At 31.4% G+C, this 20,520-nt stretch overlaps 2 protein-coding genes across 3 annotated transcripts; both read left to right on the forward strand.

Annotated features, from left to right (window-relative positions):
- Positions 1-13,112: 13,112 nt before the first annotated feature.
- On the forward strand, positions 13,113-15,542 carry LOC107949822 (pentatricopeptide repeat-containing protein At1g74630). 2 transcript variants are annotated; one of them, XM_041090068.1, is made up of 2 exons: positions 13,598-13,863; positions 13,956-15,542. In XM_041090068.1, exons 1-2 carry the CDS (start codon positions 13,819-13,821, stop codon positions 15,540-15,542), a joined length of 1,632 nt encoding a protein of 543 aa, XP_040946002.1. In that variant the 5' UTR covers positions 13,598-13,818. The 2 variants fall into 2 exon arrangements, with proteins under 2 accessions (XP_040946001.1, XP_040946002.1); XM_041090067.1 differs by having other exon boundaries at positions 13,113-15,542.
- A 538-nt stretch (positions 15,543-16,080) lies between these two features.
- LOC107949821 (protein EMBRYO DEFECTIVE 514) lies at positions 16,081-17,576 on the forward strand. Its single transcript, XM_016884590.2, has 2 exons — positions 16,081-16,576; positions 17,079-17,576. The coding sequence occupies exons 1-2, from the start codon at positions 16,223-16,225 to the stop codon at positions 17,394-17,396; spliced, it is 672 nt and encodes a 223-aa protein (XP_016740079.2). The 5' UTR covers positions 16,081-16,222; the 3' UTR covers positions 17,397-17,576.
- The last annotated feature ends 2,944 nt before the right edge of the window (positions 17,577-20,520 follow it).

Raw genomic sequence — 20,520 nt, forward strand, 5'->3', positions numbered from 1 at the left:
TTATAATTTTCCTACCATATTTATTTATTTATTTATATACAATTAAAGGAAAAAGATTAAAGATATTCTGGCTGCTCTTTTTTTCTTTTTCTAATATAACTTTTGTGGTTACCGAATTTATCATTTAATTTTTTTATTATAAAATTTATCGTATCTTATTATTTATATATTATATTACAAAATGTAAAATTCAATTTTAAGTTCAACAATCTATTTAAATGCTACGAGAATTATTTAAATTTTAAATTAATTAATAATTTTAGAATTTTGTAATAATTTTTTAAAAGAAATTATATATGTGATAAGTTCATAGAATAAAAAAACTGATAAGATTAACAATTTAAAATTTCCTCATTTCGAATTTATAGGAATTTTATTCTACAAAATATTTATTTTATACTGTGTGAATTTTAGAGAATCAAACCTCATATGGTCATTTTTTAAAATATTTATTATTCTAGGCTTTTTTTTATATATTTATAAGAATAGGTTATTTTTGGAGAAAGAAACCTAAAACGTATTGATGGGGCATCGAAATCACCAAATTTTAAATTCCTACGATAAAATAACATTAAATAGTAGTATAGAGTAGTAAAGTCGAATCCACAAGCACTGGTTATCCAATTTCGCCTTTTTCTTGTGACCAAAATTATTGTTGCGGTACAGTCATGCTCACGACCTGTGCGTTGCAAGCTGAAAAATAAAAAAAAAATCCTTGAAAGAAAGTTTTTCCTTCCAACCGATAAGTTGGTTATAATGATCGAGGACGCCTCAAACCACAACCGACTCAACTTTAGGGGATGAATTTGTATTATCACATATATAAGAGAGATAATAAATATAGAATTGCAAAGTATTTAATGTGAGTTCATATCTCACAATTGCTTTGTCGGAGCGGTAACCGAGTTAAGGCTAAAAGAACTTAGTTAATTATGAAATAAATCATATTAGATGGAATATGAAAGTGGCTTTTAATGAAAATTGTGGAAAGTAGAAAGGGGCAAATAAATTAAACTGTTGAAGGTAAAGGAAAGAAAATAAAATGGCAAAATGAAGCATTAATGCAGGAAATGAAAAAGAAAAAGAAAAGAATTTATTAATTCTAAAATCCAAGTTTGCCCAGTATTTATACACATTTCTAGCGCTAAAATTTAGTTAGATTTTTCTTAAACATTATTACTAGATAAATCAAAATTTTAAAAATTAAATTTAAACTCAAAATCAAATATAAATGAATTACAGAATTTTAAGAATATCAAAAATAATTTAATCTTTATCCAGCCAATTTCAAATCTTCAATCTTTATCCAGCCAACTTCAAATCTTCAATCTTTCAATCTACCCCTCCTCTTTGTTTTTTGTTCCAATTTAGCCCCTTTTTGTATGATTTTGAATTTTAGCACACCAACTTCATTTTTGATAAAAAAATCTAAATTCAGTAGCACCTTATTCGATAATTAGCCAAACATAGATGCATTAAAAATATAAATTTATGTTGCTATCACGCATCTTATAGAGCGCATTTTCACTAAAAATTAATAATTTGGTTTTTTTGTTAGATAGTTAAGTATTAATGCTTTTGTCCTTGAGTCCTGAGTTTGATTCCTCTTCTAATCACATTTGTATTTTTTATTTCATGTTGTTTCAAGTTTTTTTTAATTAATATTTTTAACACATTAGCTTTTTTGGTTAGATGGTTAGATAATTGTGATTTCATCATTGAGTCCTGGGTTCAAATTTTCTTATAAGCATTTTAATATGTATTTTTTATTTGTTGTTTAAATTTTTTATTTTTAATTAATTTTTATAATTAATAAATATATTGTTTTCAAGTTTTTTCAATTAATAACTCTTTTATTTATAAAATCAAATAATAAATATGTAATTATTTTTTAAAAACTTCAATGATAAGTGCTAAAAGTAGCATGTTTTAACCCCATTCTTAATACGGTTTTGGGTGATTATTTTAAGTTAATTGTGAATTTTATACTCTTAATCCTTTAAAATCATGTTTTAATGCCTAATAGAGCATTTTGGAGCAAAAGGAGCGAGAATCAGATCGTCGGAGCAAGCTACAGGGGCCACATGGGTTGAATCATTTCACACAGCCTACCACATGCCACATGGGCTTGTAGTAGGCCGCGTCGATTTCACAGGATTCTGTACCAAATAGCAGAAAATATTGATTTTTAAGTTTTTCAAGCATTCTAAGGCCTATATATGACAAAAATAAGAAGATAAAAGTGAGTCATCATAAATATTCAAGAAAACAACTCGAAAAACACCATTGAAGTTGACTCTGAAGTAGATTTTCGTCAAGATTGAAGATTTCCAGTTGATTCTTAGGAAATTATCATTAGTTTCTTTATTTCTTTCGGTTATAATGTGTCTTAAATTATTTTCAAGCATGAACTAAATTTCTAAATACCTAGGGGAGACGAACCTTATGATGGATTTTGTCGTTTGATTTTTGTTTTACGCAATAAATACTTAGTTTCTTATTTTTAATTATGTGTGTTTAATTCTTGGTTTAATATTTCTAAATTATTGGTCCATGTTTGATGTGCTTAAATCGATGATTGAATAAACTCTATTTAAGAGTAGATCTTGCATAATTTAGTGAAGTTACATGCAATTCTAGAAATAAGATTACATAAATCTATCGGGTTAGAGTCAAATCTAATAAGAAAATCGATAGCACAAGTTAATGCGATAATAGAGGTTTTAATTAGAAAGAAATTTCAATTAATCAACCTAGAGTCGGTTGCTCTTATGCTCGAAAAAGTATTTGCAAAATTTAGGGATTTTTACGGATCAAGGTTTTAAGTAAAAGAAATTGCGTAATTTAGATTGATAGTGACAAATGAAATCTAAGTGGATTCTTTATCGGGTATTGTTTTGCTTCTTGATTGTTATTCGATTATTTTTGTGTTTTGTCATTTATTGTATTTTTTAGTTAATTAATTTAATTAATTTTAGTTTTAATCAATCACTCAAATTATTCGGTTAAATAATAGAAAAACAGTAATTACTAATACTTTTAGTCTTCATAGGAATGATATCTTTGCTCACCGTAGTCATACTATTAATTGATAAGTGCACTTGCCTTAGTCAAAATTTTAGTTAGTTTCGCAACGCATCAATCAACTAATTCTTTTGATATATTTTTCTTTATATATAATATTTATTTGTCAAGTATTTTTTTTCTCCACCTATATTGTGGGTATAGTAATTTCTAAAATTATAAAATCAAATAATTATTTCAAATATCATTATTATTTCAAACATGTAAAATATTTCAAATATCATTGTTTTTTCATCTACATTTTGGGTATGATATTTCAAATGTTTTTATATGTGAAATATTTTAAATACACATACAAAAATATATAATACTAAAATTTACACTCATGATATGGATTGAAAAATAAATATTACACATATAAAAATTATATTTACTAAAAATAATGATATTTGCAATAATATTTGATTTTATAAATAAAAGAGTTATTAATTAAAAAGATTATTTATTAATTATAAAAATTAATTAAAAGTAAAAAAACTTGAAATAACATGAAATAAAAAAAAATACATATTAAAATACTTATAAAAGGAATTAAACCTAGGTTTCAAAGATGAAATTACAATTATATGACATCTAACCAAAAAAGCTAATATGTTAAAAATATTAATTGAAAATAATAAAAGCTTGAAACAACATAAAATAAAAAATACAAATGTAAGTAAGAGAGGAATCAAACTCAAAACTTAAGAACAAAAGCACTGATACTTAACCATCTAACAAAAGAGGCTAAATTATTATTTTTTAGTGAAAACGCGCCCTATAAGACGCATTTTCAGTTTTCTCTCTCCAAAAACGACATATTCTCATAAGGGTAAACTATAAAAATAGTCATTTTTGTTTGCCTCAGATTACATTTAAGAAACTTATATTTGAAATGTTACGTTTTAGTCACTTACGTTATCATTTTGTTACGAAGTGTTCACGCTGTTGTTAAGCTCCGTTATCTCCTTAACGACAATCCTGTGTGGCAGTCCAAATGGGTTTTAAATATCAATTTGGATGTCCAACGGGGATGGGAATAGGTTTTTCAGCCAAAATGGAAAAGAAAACTAAAAGAAAAAGGAGACGAACAATTTTTCTTTTCTAGTTCAAGGTGTAATTAATTTAAAATTTTCAATTAATTAAATTTATTTAATTAAAAACCTATTATTGTCCCAATTGGACATCCAAGTTGGCATTTAAAACCTATTTAGACTGCCACGTAGGATTGCCGTTAGGGAGGTAACGGAGCTTAACGGTAGAGTGGTCACTTCGTAACAAAACGATAACTTAAGTGACTAAAACATAATATTTCAAACATAAATGACTAAAATGTAATCTGAGACAAATAAAAGTGACTATTTTTATAGTTTACCATTCTCATAAATATAAAAAAAAGGACCTAAAATCATAAATATTAGAAAAAGGCATATATATATAAATTACTCATCAAAGCTCAACTATAATTTTTTTTTTGAAAAATGTAGATAAAACAATAAGAATTAAATTGTTATCATTTTAGGCATTACAAAACCATCTAAATCTTTATCTAGAATATGAAGAATTGCATCTAGTGGTTGTAGGAAAACAGAAATACCCAATTCTAGGTTAAAAGTCATGGTTGTCGTTCGGTCCACTAATCGATTTTCTTCACAAAACATATGCTTAAACTCAATTTATTAATCACAAGCAACTAATATTTTTATGCTCCGTAGTACAATATTATCATAATTCATCTCAGCCTTCGTTAAAAAAAAATCCAAAGCTCAACTATAAATATTTCATAGACACTAACAGCGTGTTTGGTTCGCCGTATTACCCAATCCATTACGCCCCGATTACGCGCGTATTACATTACGCCCCTAATCCGGCATTTGGTTCGTTGTATTAGCCATTACGCGCGTATTACATTACGCCCCTAATCCCCAAATTCCCGTGTTTTACAATCCGTTCCCAAATCGTTGTATTAGCCATTACGCCCGGCCTCCCTCCCCATCTCTCTGTTTTACCCTCCCTCCCTACCCAACCCTCTCCTCTTCCGTCCTAATCATTTTCTCCTCCCATTTCCCACTGATTCCGTTGATTAATCTGTCGTCATCGTTTCTTCTCGTCTCGGCATCAAATTTCCCTTCCCCATTTCCTCCCAACACTATCTGCTTCGCACACCAAAACCCTCTCTTTTTCTCTTCAATATATTCACAAAATTGGAAATTCTAGCTTAATCCATTGAAGAAAGAGTGAAGCGTTTTTCGGGTCATCACGTAGGATCCAATATCGGGTGAGTTTTAAATTCTGACCTAAATTAATCTGCCAATTCTGACCTAAATTAATCTGCCAATGTTTTTCCCAATTGTAAATAACCCCTCTGCATGCTTTTCTCTTTACTTTTTTAAGCCTAATCGTCACCTGTTTTAGTTCCTACAAGTTATTTATGTATTGGTTATGCTTTCCATGTATATAATATCAAATCATGAATCCTCTCTGGCTTTGGCATTAATTTGATGATGTTATGCAAGGGAAATCTTGTGTAAATTTTGAACTACTGACTCTGGGGTAGTATTGGGAACTCTATTAGACTACATCATGTGAAGCTGGTTGCGTTGTTGTTTTTAAGCCTTTTTGGTAGCAGTAGTTTCTGTTTTAGAAGGGAATGAGACCTTGGTTGTGTTAGCAAGGCATTGAGCGCCCATGTTCTAGTCGCCGTGTTGATAATTATGCTTGGGATAGTTCAATTTAGAGCTCTTAATGATTGATTTTGCTTGGAAGTATTGACTGTTGGATTGTTGGTACGGGGTTGTGACCGATTAATTTCTGTTGAAATTGCTATTTTATTTTATTCATTGTTGCTTATTTCATCCAGATTATTGTGTATATTGATCTTTGGTATGAGTTGGAGAAAGAATAAACAGGAAACTGTTTGCAGATTTTGCTTTTCTTTTTCTGTACAGTATAGGGGCTTGGTTTTTTCCGTATTCCATTTTTGTTATTTATGATCTCAAGTTTCATTATTTGTCCAACAAGCTCTTTGTTCGAACGGTCTTTGCCTTTGCATTATTTGCTTCATAAAATTAAGAAATTGAGTGCATGCCTATGATTTTCTGATGATACATATGACTGGATTGTGTTGTTTGCTAATGGGGATGAATTGAAGGAGAAATAGAGGCCAGTGGTTTGTTATGTATTAACTGATTGCAACTTACTACATGTATGATGTTAGGCACTGAATTTACTTAATATGGTTGGTTTTATGGATGTGCCATGACTGCTTCCAGCATTATTGAAAAACAAAAGAAAAAGGGTTTAAGCTTAGGCAGATTGTAATGAAAAGAGGGCACTTGCTGGTTTATAACTCTTTTTGCGTTCTTAATTGCTGCTTTGCTTTTAAATTATACTGCTACAATTAAATTTGAAAGTTGTTAATTGATGGATTGCTTGTTGAGTGTTCTGTGTGTTGTACTCTTGGAATTAAATTTTAAATTATACTGCTGATGATGTACGTACTACAGATATGAATGAAGAGAGAAACACATTCTATGACTGCGAAGCTGACGTCTCTTTAGACAACATGGATGTTTCTGGTACGGATCCGCGAGGAGATCGAGACCAAGGGGGTTCCTCATCTTCAAACAAGAGAAAGAAGAAATCTGATGCTCGTGATAATGTGTTTTCTTCATTTAATGAGGCTGCCACTTTGTTCGGGGAGAAAATCCAGGCCGTTGGCGATCAAATCAGTAGGAGTTTTGCCTCCGAGGTGGTAGTTCAGCAGAAGTCAGAACAACATATGGAAGAGAGAGCTTCAAATTTATATTCAGCCTTATGGTCAATTGAAGGTTTAACCGACGATCAGCGGTATGATGCATTGAGTAAACTTCCCGACCATCCAACTCAAATGATCGTTTTCTTTAGTTTACCTTCAGTTGCCCGATTGGAATGGGTTAGGAGATTTCTTTCTTACCATTAAATATCAATGTTCAAACTTAATGTACAATTTCATTTTCATCTAACCTTTTCTTAATATAAGTTAATTATGTTTATGCATAATATAATTCTCAAGTTATATATTGATTTTAGTAAATTCATATAAGAACATTTTATTATTAAGAATTTTATGAAATTATATATCACTATATAATTATATTTAATATTAATTATTTTAAATTGTATAAATTCATATAAGAAAATTTTTATTATCAAGAATTTTATGAAATTATATATTATTATTAAATTATATGTAATAATTATTATTTTAAATTATACAAATTCATAAACTATAATCATATTAGTTATAATAATTTTAAATTTTATTAAATCATATATTTAATTAAATCATATTTAATATTAATTATTTGAAATTTTCTTTTATAGTATCATATATTATGATTTGAGTAAATTCATAGAAGAATTTTATTTATTAAGAATTTTATTAAATTATATATTTTAATTATAATATATTTAATAATAATTATGTTAATTTATATTTTACAGTATCATATATTATGATTTGAGTAAATTTATATAAGAATATTAATTTTTAAGAATTTTATTAAATTATATATTTTAATTAAAATATATTTAATAATAATTATGTTTAAATATGATTAAATTATTTATTATTGATATTAATCTTATTAAAATTTAAATAACAATAACAATAATAATTTACCAAAACAAATTTATGCTAATTATTAAGAATTTTATTAAATTATATATTTTAATTAAAATATATTTAATAATAATTATGTTTAAATATGATTAAATTATTTATTATTGATAATAATAATCTTATTAAAATTTAAATAACAATAACAATAATCATTTACCAAAACAAATTTCTGCTAAGGGTATTCTAGTCATTTTATTTTTTCATTATGCTATTACACCTCTATTACACTCAACCAAACACAGGATTACTATTACGCCTCTATTCCATTACATTCAACCAAACAGTTGATTTGCTATTACACAGCTTTTCCATTACACCTCTATTCCATTACACCTCTAATCCAATACACCTCTAATCCAATACAGCGAACCAAACGTGTTCTAAATGTAAATTGAATCATACATGATTTTTGTGCAAAAATAATATTAAGGGTTGCGTTGGTTAGAAAAACATTCTTAACCAATGTTTTTTTTTTTAATTTCAAGCAAGATCAAAATGCCAATTATTATTATTATTATTTTAAGTGAATAATTTTTTAATGTGTTTCTCAGTTTGCGGTTATAAAAGGTTGAATTCCTTCTAAACAATCTTTGTTAATTTAAAACATTCAACGTATTTAAAAAGATTTACATTTTTTTGGACCTCGCAATGAAATTAATTGGCATATATGAGTGGAAAATTAATTTCACATTTAAATAAAAAACTAAAAAAAGCAATTGATATTTTTAAATATATATTTAAAATATATATACATACCAATTCTGAAATAAATTTTAAATATTTAATATTTAAAAAATAAAATATTTTTTATTCAAACCTTAAATTAACAAAAACACCAAAAAAAATTATTAACTCCATTAGATAATAAAGTTTAACAAAAATAAATTAAAATATAAAAGTATGAAATATAGGTTACACATGTTTGAGACTAAATTAATAAAAAAAACGTTAGTTTTTTTAAGAAATTTAATGAAATAGATCGATTTCTGGCATATTTATTGTAATAGACCGATTTTAAAGAAAGAAGGTAAAAATTTGTCCAATTGAATACGTTTTCACCTACAATAACCTTCCCCATTGGTCTAATTCCCCAAAGGGCAAATTCCCAACAGCCATAAAAAAATGACTAGTTTTATGTCTATATTAACCCAAATCTTTTTTTTTTCCTTTTTTTCGTTTAAATCCATTTCCATCAATTCTCTCATTGTTTTAGCTCTAAAATTTTAAGTAAAATTCTTTGAAGTTCGTCTTGATTTAATTCTGTTTTATTTTTATTATTATTATTTTTAATTCAATTTTGGAATTACAAATACTCTTATTCGTTTCGATGACAACTATATTTCCGTGTTCTAATTGCAAATAGTAAGAAAATATTTTAAATATTTATAATTTTATTTAAGTTCATTATTAAGTTGTTAAAAAGATTAAATTTTAAATTTTTTCTTATAATCAGATCGAAGATCGTTATTAAATATTTATAATTTTGTTCATTATTAAGCCGAATACCCTTATATTTTCCCACTCAAAACAAGGTAAAATTAATCCTATAATATAATTATCATAATATTATTTTAATAGGTGGTGTCATATCCCGAGTTATGTGGGACTACCGAAAGAGCTTGAAGATATCAGTTTGCTGTTAGATCAACAATTGAAAGACAATGTTAGTTTTTTAAAATTTTTAATCATATAATATTTATTTAAGGATTTCAAAAATAATAAGTTGATAATAAACTTTTTTATTTCGTACTATAGTTTGAATGGATGTCATACTTTGATCTGAGAATTCAAATTAATGCATCATGTCCGAATTCTTGGTCAATCCAAATGTGTAGCACGTGAATGTGTCATTGATAGTTTACGCTACGATGGAGATACATGAATCCGATTAGGTGACGCAACAGTTCGGGTTTGGGCAAATTATTCTGCCTCGAACCCAAGACATTGAAACACTACACATGGTCGAATTGCGAGGAAGAATCGATGAAGATTGACCTAAATTCCCGAGCAATATATCAACATTTCGAAGCATAGATACGAGTTTTTACCTATTCGTAAACCAATTATCGCTTGGGAATTGGCCACCGCTCCTAAGTACATGTCATGGTTTAGACACATGGCAAGCTATATCTACTGTCAGAGGAGGCGAGGGGTATGCAACGTCGTACGAGGAGGCCACGACGACCGCATCGGAATCCAAGGTCTGGAATAGGTGCGAAGACGGGTTCATAATAAGTGTTAAGACGGGTTCATCATCGAGTCCAACCCAACAAGAAGCATCGATGGTTACACCACCTCTCGATCAATATGGCTCGACTTATTCTAGTGTTTTTACTAACCTCGTATTTTTTTACACAAGCACTACACTATGCACCACCGTACCTTGCTTCAACACCATCTGCTGGTATTTTTTTGCACCACCTCTGTCCCCAGCATTTTACACACCAATGTCGACAACACTGATGTATCCGCCACCTCCGACAATTCTACCGCATTATCTACAACTAGTGCATGCGGCATCATACACTTATATGTTAATAGTGTCACAAACACCCCCGATATCATTGTTTTACCAAGGTGGCTCATTTTCACAACCACTTGTTCGTGGAATGAAGGACACATGATGGAAACCTAGGACGACACCACACTCAACCACGGAGGAAGGAGATGAAGATGAAGATGAAGATGAGGATCGAGGTGAAGATGAAGACAAAGATAAAGAAGAGGAAGAGCTGAAACCCTAACTTATATGAAGAATAAATCCATCTTGCAACCGGCATCCACTGGGTTATGGCACCCATTTGGCCAACGATACAAACAATTTTTTTTCGATTTTCATGAAAAAATGGAACAAACTTTTATATTGTATTGTTTTGTATTGCACATCAATAATATACATATACCAAAAAATGAGAATCAATGAAAAAAATAACAAATTTTCTATAAAGCATCTTTAAATTTGTTAACGAGGTCTTATCCTTAATGTATCTTCAAGTATGGACATTTTTTCTAATATGACTTGAGTTCCTACAATAACTGCATAACCTTAGTTGGTCTGTCCTCTCTCGAATATCCATATTGTCATGTATCTGAGTAGAAATTGACTGACCTTTTGGCTTGCGACACAACAAAATATTCGGTACCAATTTAGAATGGAGCACTCGATACAGGCAAGTCACATATGTTTATCTGGGACTAGTGGGAATTTATATTTCTACACATTATACATGTGTTCTAGTTAGTACAGTTCATCCACAAAGCTCATGCAATTTAGACATGCCGAGTCACATGCAGTAATTGCATGTGCACATGGACAACAAAGCACATCAAATTTCTCACAGTTGCAGGTCTGTCGTCTTAGGTTTACATAGTATGTGTGTTCTTAGAAGAGTTTTCAAAATAAAAACAAAATCACTTAATCGAGATGTTTAAAAATAATACCCTGGGAATCCCGGGATATCAGAAAATGAGGACCGAGATTATCAGGTTTTGGAAAATTTTCAGGGGGTTGAAATTAAGAGGGGAAAATGCCCCGCTGGGTGTGCTCTTTTAGTGATGTGGTAGAAAGATACACTAAAAGTGTGCCCAACTTGACGCATTTTTAGTTGACAGTCGCATCTTTCTGCCACATCACTGAAAGCGCGCGCCTATCGGGGCATTTTTCTCTTCCTAAATTTAATCCCCTAAAAAGTTTTCAAATATCAGGAATCTCGATCCTTATTTTTCAAATATCTCGAGATTCTCAAGATATTTTCAGATTAACCAAAGTACATTTTTTCCTCTTTCACTCGTTGTCCATCCAGCTCCTTATATAAAGGGAGTTTTGCGCCCCTTACTCCATCAATTCTCTTGACCACCTCCCCTCACCCTAAAAACTTTTCTACACCATTGTTTATATTTTACTTTCAAGTGTTAATTTTTTCGACGAACAAATTTATTTCTGTTTGAATGAGCCATTGTGTTCGTTTTAAGGTGTGTTTGAGTTCACAATGATGTGGTGGCGCTCTTAAACCCATATATTTTATTTGCCATGTTGGAACAAAACTATTGCATTAGAAGCTTATTGCATTGCAACTCATGCTCCGAGTTTGTGGTGCTTATACGATCATGGGTTGTAGTCTAACTACAAGTCCTAGTTGATGGACGTTAATGTGCGATCACAACTTGGAGTATGACTCGGGAACCCACTTGATAGTGGTTATGCGGTCACGGGTTCAAGTTTCACCGCACTAGAAGAGGATGCTTTGTAAAACCGATACATAAGTTTGAGATCATAATCATAGGGAAAAACTTGGGGGCTTTCCAGTATAATCTACTTACTCTTTTTCTTCGTCTCCACCAAAGGCAATATCATCAACCTCCCTCTTGTCCGAAATCGATGACGAAGTTAGGGGCAAGTGGATTGTCAGGGGCCAAGTAATTGTAACGTTGGAGAAAAGTTGAACTATGATTAAATCAATGATTAATAACTGCAACCGCTATTGCCCTGACTTAACCTCCAGCTACCGTTGTTGCCCCGACTCGACCTCCAGCTTCTTTCCACAACCACCGTTGTTCCCCTTGACATTGCTCTTGTATCCAACTCTGTCATTGTTTTGGATAATAGGGAGGTTACAGATCCTTCTTTTGGTGGAGTTGGTTATACTGGAATGCCCCAAACTTTTTCTCTAAAATTATCATCTCAAACTTCTGTATCAAGTTTACAAACCATCCTCTTTCGGTGAGGTGGAACTTGAACCCGTGACCAGATAATTATTGTCAGGTGGGCTCCCAATTTATACTCCAAACCATGATCCCACATTAACATCTGTCAATTAGGAGCCCTTGTTATACTACAACTCGTGACCGAATAAGCACTGCGAACTCGGAGCCTGATTTGCAATGCAATGGCCTTCTAAGGCAATGGTTCCATCCTGACATGACAGAAGAAATGTATAGGTCTCCTAGTATTATTGCATCATCGTCAACTAAAAGATACCTTTAAGTTTTCATAATGTCTACCTTAAACACAAACACAAATAAATCAACCTCTTATTATTTTCAACCTTAAACCTTAAACCTTAAAACCTAAACCCAAAAATAAACCATAAACCCTTAAAAACCCTAGAAAAAATTATTTACTATCCTAAAAATCCCTGAACCCTAAAAATCCTAACAAAACCTTAACCCAACCCTTAGGCAAACCCTAAAAACCCGACCGATAAACCAAAATCAACCTATTCCAATAAATATGCCAAAAACTAGCCTATTCCGATAAATATACCAAAAACTGGCCTATTCCCTCAATTTTTTAAACTAGTATTTTTGGCTAATTTAGCCCATGTTTGGCCCTCTTGGTGAAGGAGAAGAAACTCTCGCTTTTAGGGACACTAAACAACAATGGAAAACCTGAGGCTCAAACCCTTTTATCGTTGGAGCTAGCTAATGAGATTTTTACCAAATTTATCAGCAGCCTATATCAAATTGTGGGGAAGGAAAAGACTCATTATGCTGGAACTTCTTAGTTAATGGGGAATTCACACTAAAAAGTGTGTACCAGAATGATGTAGGAATTAAGATGTTACCCTAAGGAAATCATAATCATACTTGGTCATAGATTTGGAAGCTCTATATCCCACTGAAATGAAAATTTTTCATCTGGAATGTGTTCAGGAGATGATCCCCACATGCACACTTCTAGCAAGGAGAAGCATGACCATGCAACCTGAATGTCCACCATGCAAAACTCAACTTGGGAGAGATTGCTTGCTATTAATAACAAATTGCTAGTTGTGCTTCTTTTGTATCATACTATCATTTATTAATATGCTCTCTTCTGATTAAAAGTAAACCCATTTCGAATCGGCAACGAAAAAGTAGAGCCATGGAGCATGAACATAACTGAGAAATGAACAACGCACCCCACCACTGCCTCTCTTTGTTAACCAGCTGCAAAACTCTCAAAATCCTCAAACAAATCCACGCTTCTCTCGTCAAAACCAGCCACCACTCCGACCCTTTTTTCGCCGGAAAACTAATTCTCCATAGCGCAGTAACGGTCCCCGGTGCTGTCCACTACGCTCGCCGTTTCTTCCTTAACTTCCCAAACCCGGATGTCTTCATGTATAACACGCTTATTCGAGGGTTCTCGGAATCGGGTATCCCTCAGAATTCAATATTTACTTTCATAGATATGTGTGGGAAATCATTGGTTCCTCCTGATAGCTTCTCTTTCGCGTTTGTTCTTAAGGCGGCGGCAAATCACGGGTCGTTGAGAACTGGGATTCAGCTTCATTGTCAAGCTCTGATTCATGGTTTTGAAACCCATTTGTTTGTTGGCACGACCTTGATTAGCATGTATGGAGAATGCGGCTCTGTTTATTTTGCGAAGAAAGTGTTTGACCAAATGCGTGAACCAAATGTTGTAGCTTGGAATGCTGTTATCACGGCTTGTTTTAGGTGTGGTGATGTAAAGGGTGCACGAAAAATGTTTGATATGATGCCTTTTAAGAATTCGACTTCATCGAATGTAATGCTTGCAGGGTATGCGAAAGCTGGGGAGATGGAGCTTGCCAGGAAAGTGTTTTGGGAGATGAAAGTGAAGGATGATGTTTCTTGGAGTACTATGATTGTCGGATTAGCGCATAATGGGTTCTTTGATGAGGCTTTTGCGTACTTTAGGGAGTTGCGAATGATAGGGTTGAGACCCAATGAGGTTAGCTTGACTGGGGTGCTCTCAGGCTGCGCACAAGTTGGGGCATCTGAGTTTGGTAAAATCTTACATGGGTTTATTGAGAAATCTGGGTTTAATTGGATTACTACCGTGAACAATGCACTTGTGGATATGTATGCAAGGTGTGGGAATGTAGGGATGGCTCGATTAGTTTTTCGGAGTATGCTACATAAAAGTGTTGTTTCTTGGACATCAATGATAGAGGGGCTTGCAATGCATGGTTATGCGGAAGAGGCGATACGGGTTTTCCATGAGATGGAAGGGTGCGGAATTAGGCCAGATTGGATTACCTTTGTTTCACTCCTATACGCTTGTAGTCATGCCGGGTTGATTGAACAAGGATGTAACTATTTTTCTAGGATGAAGGATGTGTATGATATCGACCCTACGGTTGAGCACTATGGCTGCATGGTTGATTTGTATGGTCGAGCTGGTTACCTGCAGAAGGCTTATGACTTTGTATGTCAAATGCCAATAACGCCTAATGCTATAATTTGGCGAACTCTTCTTGGTGCTTGCGGCATTCATGGGAATGTTGAGTTGGCAGAGCAAGTAAAGCCAAGACTTTTTGATCTAGAACCTTATGATTCGAGTGATAATGTGCTGCTGTCAAATATTTATGCAGTTGCAGGGAAATGGAAGGATGTCGCCACTGTGAGGCGGTCAATGACAGATCAGAAGATTAAGAAAACACCTGGTTGGAGTATGATCGAAGTTGACAGGACATTGTATAGGTTCGTGGCAGGGGAAAAAACGAATAAGACTACAGCAGAGGCTTACGAGAAGCTTAAGGAGATAATTAAAAGGCTTAGGCTTGAGGGAGGTTATGTTCCTGAAGTTGCAAGTGTGTTGCACGATGTAGATGAGGAAGAAAAGGAAGATTCGGTATCCAAACACAGCGAGAAGCTTGCTGTAGCTTTCGGGATCTCAAGGCTTTGTAAGGGGAGGGTTATAAGAATAGTAAAGAATCTGAGAATATGCAGAGATTGTCATACAGTTATGAAGTTGATCTCTAAGGTTTATGGATTAAAACTCGTTGTCAGAGATCGAAGTCGGTTTCACTCATTCGATGATGGCACTTGTTCTTGCAAAGATTACTGGTGATTTGAGAAGAAATTCGAGTCTTCAACTGTTGGAATGCCATCAGTTTCGGCATATACTGAACCGAAAGCAGAGGAGCAGACAAGTACGGCGAGGCTGCATCAAATTTTTGAGTCTTCATCAAATATGGGTGGAGATATTCACCTGAACCTGATTGTGTTCAAGTGGAACTAATCGATTTTAGATGACTGAGAATATTGATCCACTTTGCGCCAAAACAAATTATTCTTAATGCCTTTAACATTACACAATATTTTGTGTTGCAGAAAGCAAATTATGAACTACACAAATATGATATATATTTAATATGGACACAAATTTTATGTTCCTATCTAATCTTGTAAGGTCTTCTGATAGATGCCAAAAATAAAACCAACCGGTTTATTAAACATGTCATTGAATTATACAGTCACATCAACAAAATTTAGGTATGAAATTGGACATTTTAAAAATAGAGATATCACATTAAAACAAACCCTAAAATACTGGGCCATTCATGACATTATCCCAAAAAATTATCAAAACCGTCTAGCGTAGTGGCCGAGTGGGATTTAGCACTAGTAGTTAATCAGGAAACAAGGTATAAAGCCTCTTTTTCTACCCATGAAAAACTAAACAAAACCTCTGTGCAAACTCCTCCACTGCCGCCAAACGTTCTAGGGTTTGAAATCTTATCTTCCTCAATGGCGGAGAAAGAGGCGTCGCCGGAGCCCGCCGAGGCCAACCCACCAACTGAAGACATGGATCTCGAAAACCTTGACTCCTCCGCCCAAAACCCTAATGCCGGAGACGACGCCAACGGTGACTCCAAATCGAAGCGCGGGAGAGAGGAAGACGGCGAAGAAACCGAAGACGTTTCCAAAAAACAGAAACTGGAGAAGTCCGTAGAGGAAGAAAGGTTGGAGAAGAAGTCAGATGAGTCACCGGAGTCGGGTCGTGTACGGCTCGGTCCGAAGGAGTTCGGGTCGTCTTCGGAGATGTTGGATTACTTTTGCTATTTGCTTTATCATTGGGGTACTCAACTGAACTTTAACAAGGTACTAATTAAATTATCATTTTTTTTTCTGGTTTCGCTTTTAGTTTTCATTGGTATTTGATGATCTGTTTTATGTAGAAGAAGAAATTTTTTTATTTTTGTTTGTATCAGTAGTAGCTTTACAATTATAGCTTTCATGGTGAATGAAGATAGTAAATGATTGCACTCGCATAAAGGTGTAAACTTTTTAGTTTCATGAAGCTTAATGTTGTAATTGTTTATTAGAAGCCGAGTATAACATTACTCCATGGGAAAACATAGAAGTAAAATTGAAAATACCCCGTGTCATATGTGTATCAAAATCTGATACTCGCACTTGAGTCTAAGTAATATAGATTGGCTTTTTAATATTGTTTAGATTGAGGAAAGGCTGCTTTGTAGGAATGATAGAAAATGCACATAAGATTCATTGCTCTTATCTTGTATTGTCAAATTTGATCCTTAGGCACTGAAATATTTGAATTTTGTTTCATATTGCGATCATTGTTGGCTTTGTGTTGCAGTATGAACATATGGTATTGCTGGACTTGCTTAAAAAAGGTCATCTAGAGCCTGAGAGAAAGATTGGTGGAGGGGTCAAAGCTTTCCAAATCCGTAATCATCCCCAGTGGAAGAGTAAATGTTTCTTTGTGATTAGGGATGATGAAACTATGGATGATTTTAGCTTCCGCAAGTGTATTGATCATATCCTTCCCTTGCCTGAAGATTTGAAGGGAAAGAGCAATTCAAACAGGGCATCGGGTGGCGGTGGCAGTTGGAGAGGACGTGGTGGGAAAGGAGGCGGACGAGGCCGTGGAAAAGGTGGTAAGTCAAGAAACTAAGGTGGTAGTAGTAGTTAAATGGAGTTGAATTTGGATTAAACTCTTTGGTAGGACCAGAACTGCTTTGTTTTGATTATATATCTGACCCTAAAGTTCCAAATTGAATTGCACTCTGGAAGTTATGGATATTGATGTTATCAGTGCTCTTTTTTTATGGCATTTATATATTTTGGTGTTGCATTTTTAAGCAATGTTGTGGGATTTGCCCATAATTACTGGCAGTGTCCGGTGACAAAAGATAGAAAAAGCTTGATGCTGTTATCTTCTGATTAAAAATAACTTTAGGTGAAATGATAATGTCTATAATCCGTGAATCAAGCCAATAGGTTTATAGTTGAATCCTTTAAATGTATCTTATCTATACATATACGTATAAAGTTAGTGCCTTTCTTTCCCATATTTGTAATGACTATTTTAAATTAATTGATTTTGTTTTTTAAACATAATCACTATTATCATAATCAAATTATATTTACTTCAATCACCGTAATTTTAAAAAAATAATTTAAGTAGTAATATATTGTTTATGTGTAATAAAATAAAAATATTAAAAACCATACAACTTTAATTTTTTTGAATTCACAACATTAAACTTTTTATTTGAAGTTTTAAATACTAATAAATTTTTTTAAAAAATTGTATTGTGTTTTAAAGAATAAATCTATCATTAACATGAGTCAATATTTTAGTAGTGCTTTATATTTTTAAAATGTTTTTGTCCATGCAATGCATGGATTTATTAAAATATGTTTTATGTTAGTATTTTTGTACAATTTTTTCAACATTAGGAAGGGTAAAAAACCTCTAACGAGGAGTTTATATTTATAACAAAGAAAAATGATCTATAAATAGTTGAGTTTTTGAATAAGTAAATCTCATTGATGTAAACATTAATAGCGCTGATGTGGCAGTGACATGTCAGAAAATTATAAAATTCAAAAACTTTTCAAAAATAAAAAATAATTAAATTTTTACTTGAATGAACCTGGACAATTGATTGTCAAAAAACATTTCAAACTTATTTTTTTTAATATAATAAAAAAACATTTTTTTAAAAAATATTTATAAATTTGTTTAAATATTTTTTAAATATACTTTTTAAAATTTTTGTTGATATGACAATGCCACGTTAACAACTGTCGTTGCCATGCTAGTGAATTAACGGTCAAAAGGTTATGAGGGGTTTAATTGATTTGTTCGGAATAGTTTGGGGTTATTTAGACCCTTTCTCTCCCTCCCCCAAAAAAGTAACTTATTTTGTAAGTATTGGATAAATAGACTTGTTTATGAGCCGAGTCAAGCCCACAATTTTTTAAAATTTGAGCTTGAGCCTGGATTCGACTTAGCTTGATCCATCCAAAAAACCTATATCACTATTAAAAAGATATTAATTTATAATAATATTTATATAATTTACAATAACATTTAAAATATATTAGTTATGGCACATCCATACATATTGTGGGTGACAACAAATCATATTAAAAAAATATCTATTGAACTTCTATATTTTAAAATTCATATATATATATATATCAAGTTAAAATTTATTATTTTATAGAAAATATAAAAAGACGACAACGACGATAAAAATAAAATTTTATTACTTTCACAAAATAAGGCTATTTTAACAATTTTTAATTAAATTTGTTCTCGATTAAGTTGTAATACTAACTTTAATATAAGAATAGATAGATAAATAAATATATATTTAGTTTTTTCTTAAATTAGAAAACCCCTATGTGAAGTTAACCAATTATTTTAAATTTATTTTTAAAATAATAATAAAAATACTCGTCAAAATAAAAAGCACACTCTTATTTTATATTTTTATCGATAACTAGTATGGTTCCTACCACGTTTCGCGTTGATTAATTATTTTTTAAGCTAAATTATAGAGTAAATATTTGAAAATTAAAATATACTTCAAGTCTTTGTACTCTTTCAACTTTAGTTTTCATATGTTTATTAGTCTCTCTATTTTTGAGATTTAAAAATTCAAATTCAACTATTAACACCATTAAATTCTTTTGCTAAATTTACTGATGTAATATTTTGAAATTAAAAAAAAAAAACCTCACCTAGTATCCATGTATCAAAAGTGACATTGCAATGAACTTGAATTTTTAATAAATAATTTTAACAATATTTACAGCTCTTAACAGTTACATAAGCATTGTAATCAAAATAAAGTATTTGGACTAATCAATGACATTGTAAAAGTTTGAGGTACCGAAATTATCAAAATGTTAAAGTATAAAGATTCAATCTTAAATTTAGGTGTAGCATCGAGACAAAATTAAAATTTGACTACTTTTATATAATTTTAAATTTGAGTACATCATACGAACCAAAATTAAAATTTTACCATTTTAATGTGAAAAAAAGAAAAAAAAAAGTGTTTTATATAGGTGTATTAACATAGGGACCAAAACTAAAATCTTACCATTTTTCTATAAAATGCAAAAGAAAAGAAAGATTGATGACCCAGGGTCAATAGAGTGGGACCTTCCTTTCATAATTACTAAATTGTAGGATTTAAATAATTAATTGGAAATAAAATTTTAGTTATTGTGAATAATCGTTAATTCAAATATCTTTAATATTTTATGAAAATAAATTTCGAATTAAATTAAGATAAATTAGCAAAATATGATATAATTATGATGTGATAAAGTTAAAACGTAACACATTGTTTAATGTGCGGATCAATCACTTCATAATATAATTCAAAAATAAAATAATAAGTGAAGAAATAAAATATATTTATCCGCATACATTTACTATGTAAATTATATAAATAATTCTTGAAAAGTATCAAATTTGGTCAAAATTAAATATAGTGATAAAATTTCAAATTTGAGTGTAATATAATGACTAAAACTAAAATTGGACCATTGTTTTATAATAAAGAACGTAAAGGGATCAAAATTGAAATTATACCATCATCTTATGAGAGAGAGAATAGAAAAATGTGTATTGTTTGAGGTACCAAATTATGTTAAAAATTAAATATAGAGATAAAATTTCAAATTTGAATGTAGTATAATAACTAAAACTAAAATTTGACTATAGTTTTATAATAAAGAAAATAAAGGGATCAAAATTAAAATTGTACCATCAT

This window comes from Gossypium hirsutum, chromosome D03 (genome assembly GCF_007990345.1).
Source record: "Gossypium hirsutum isolate 1008001.06 chromosome D03, Gossypium_hirsutum_v2.1, whole genome shotgun sequence".
In the NCBI taxonomy this organism is placed as follows: domain Eukaryota; kingdom Viridiplantae; phylum Streptophyta; class Magnoliopsida; order Malvales; family Malvaceae; genus Gossypium; species Gossypium hirsutum.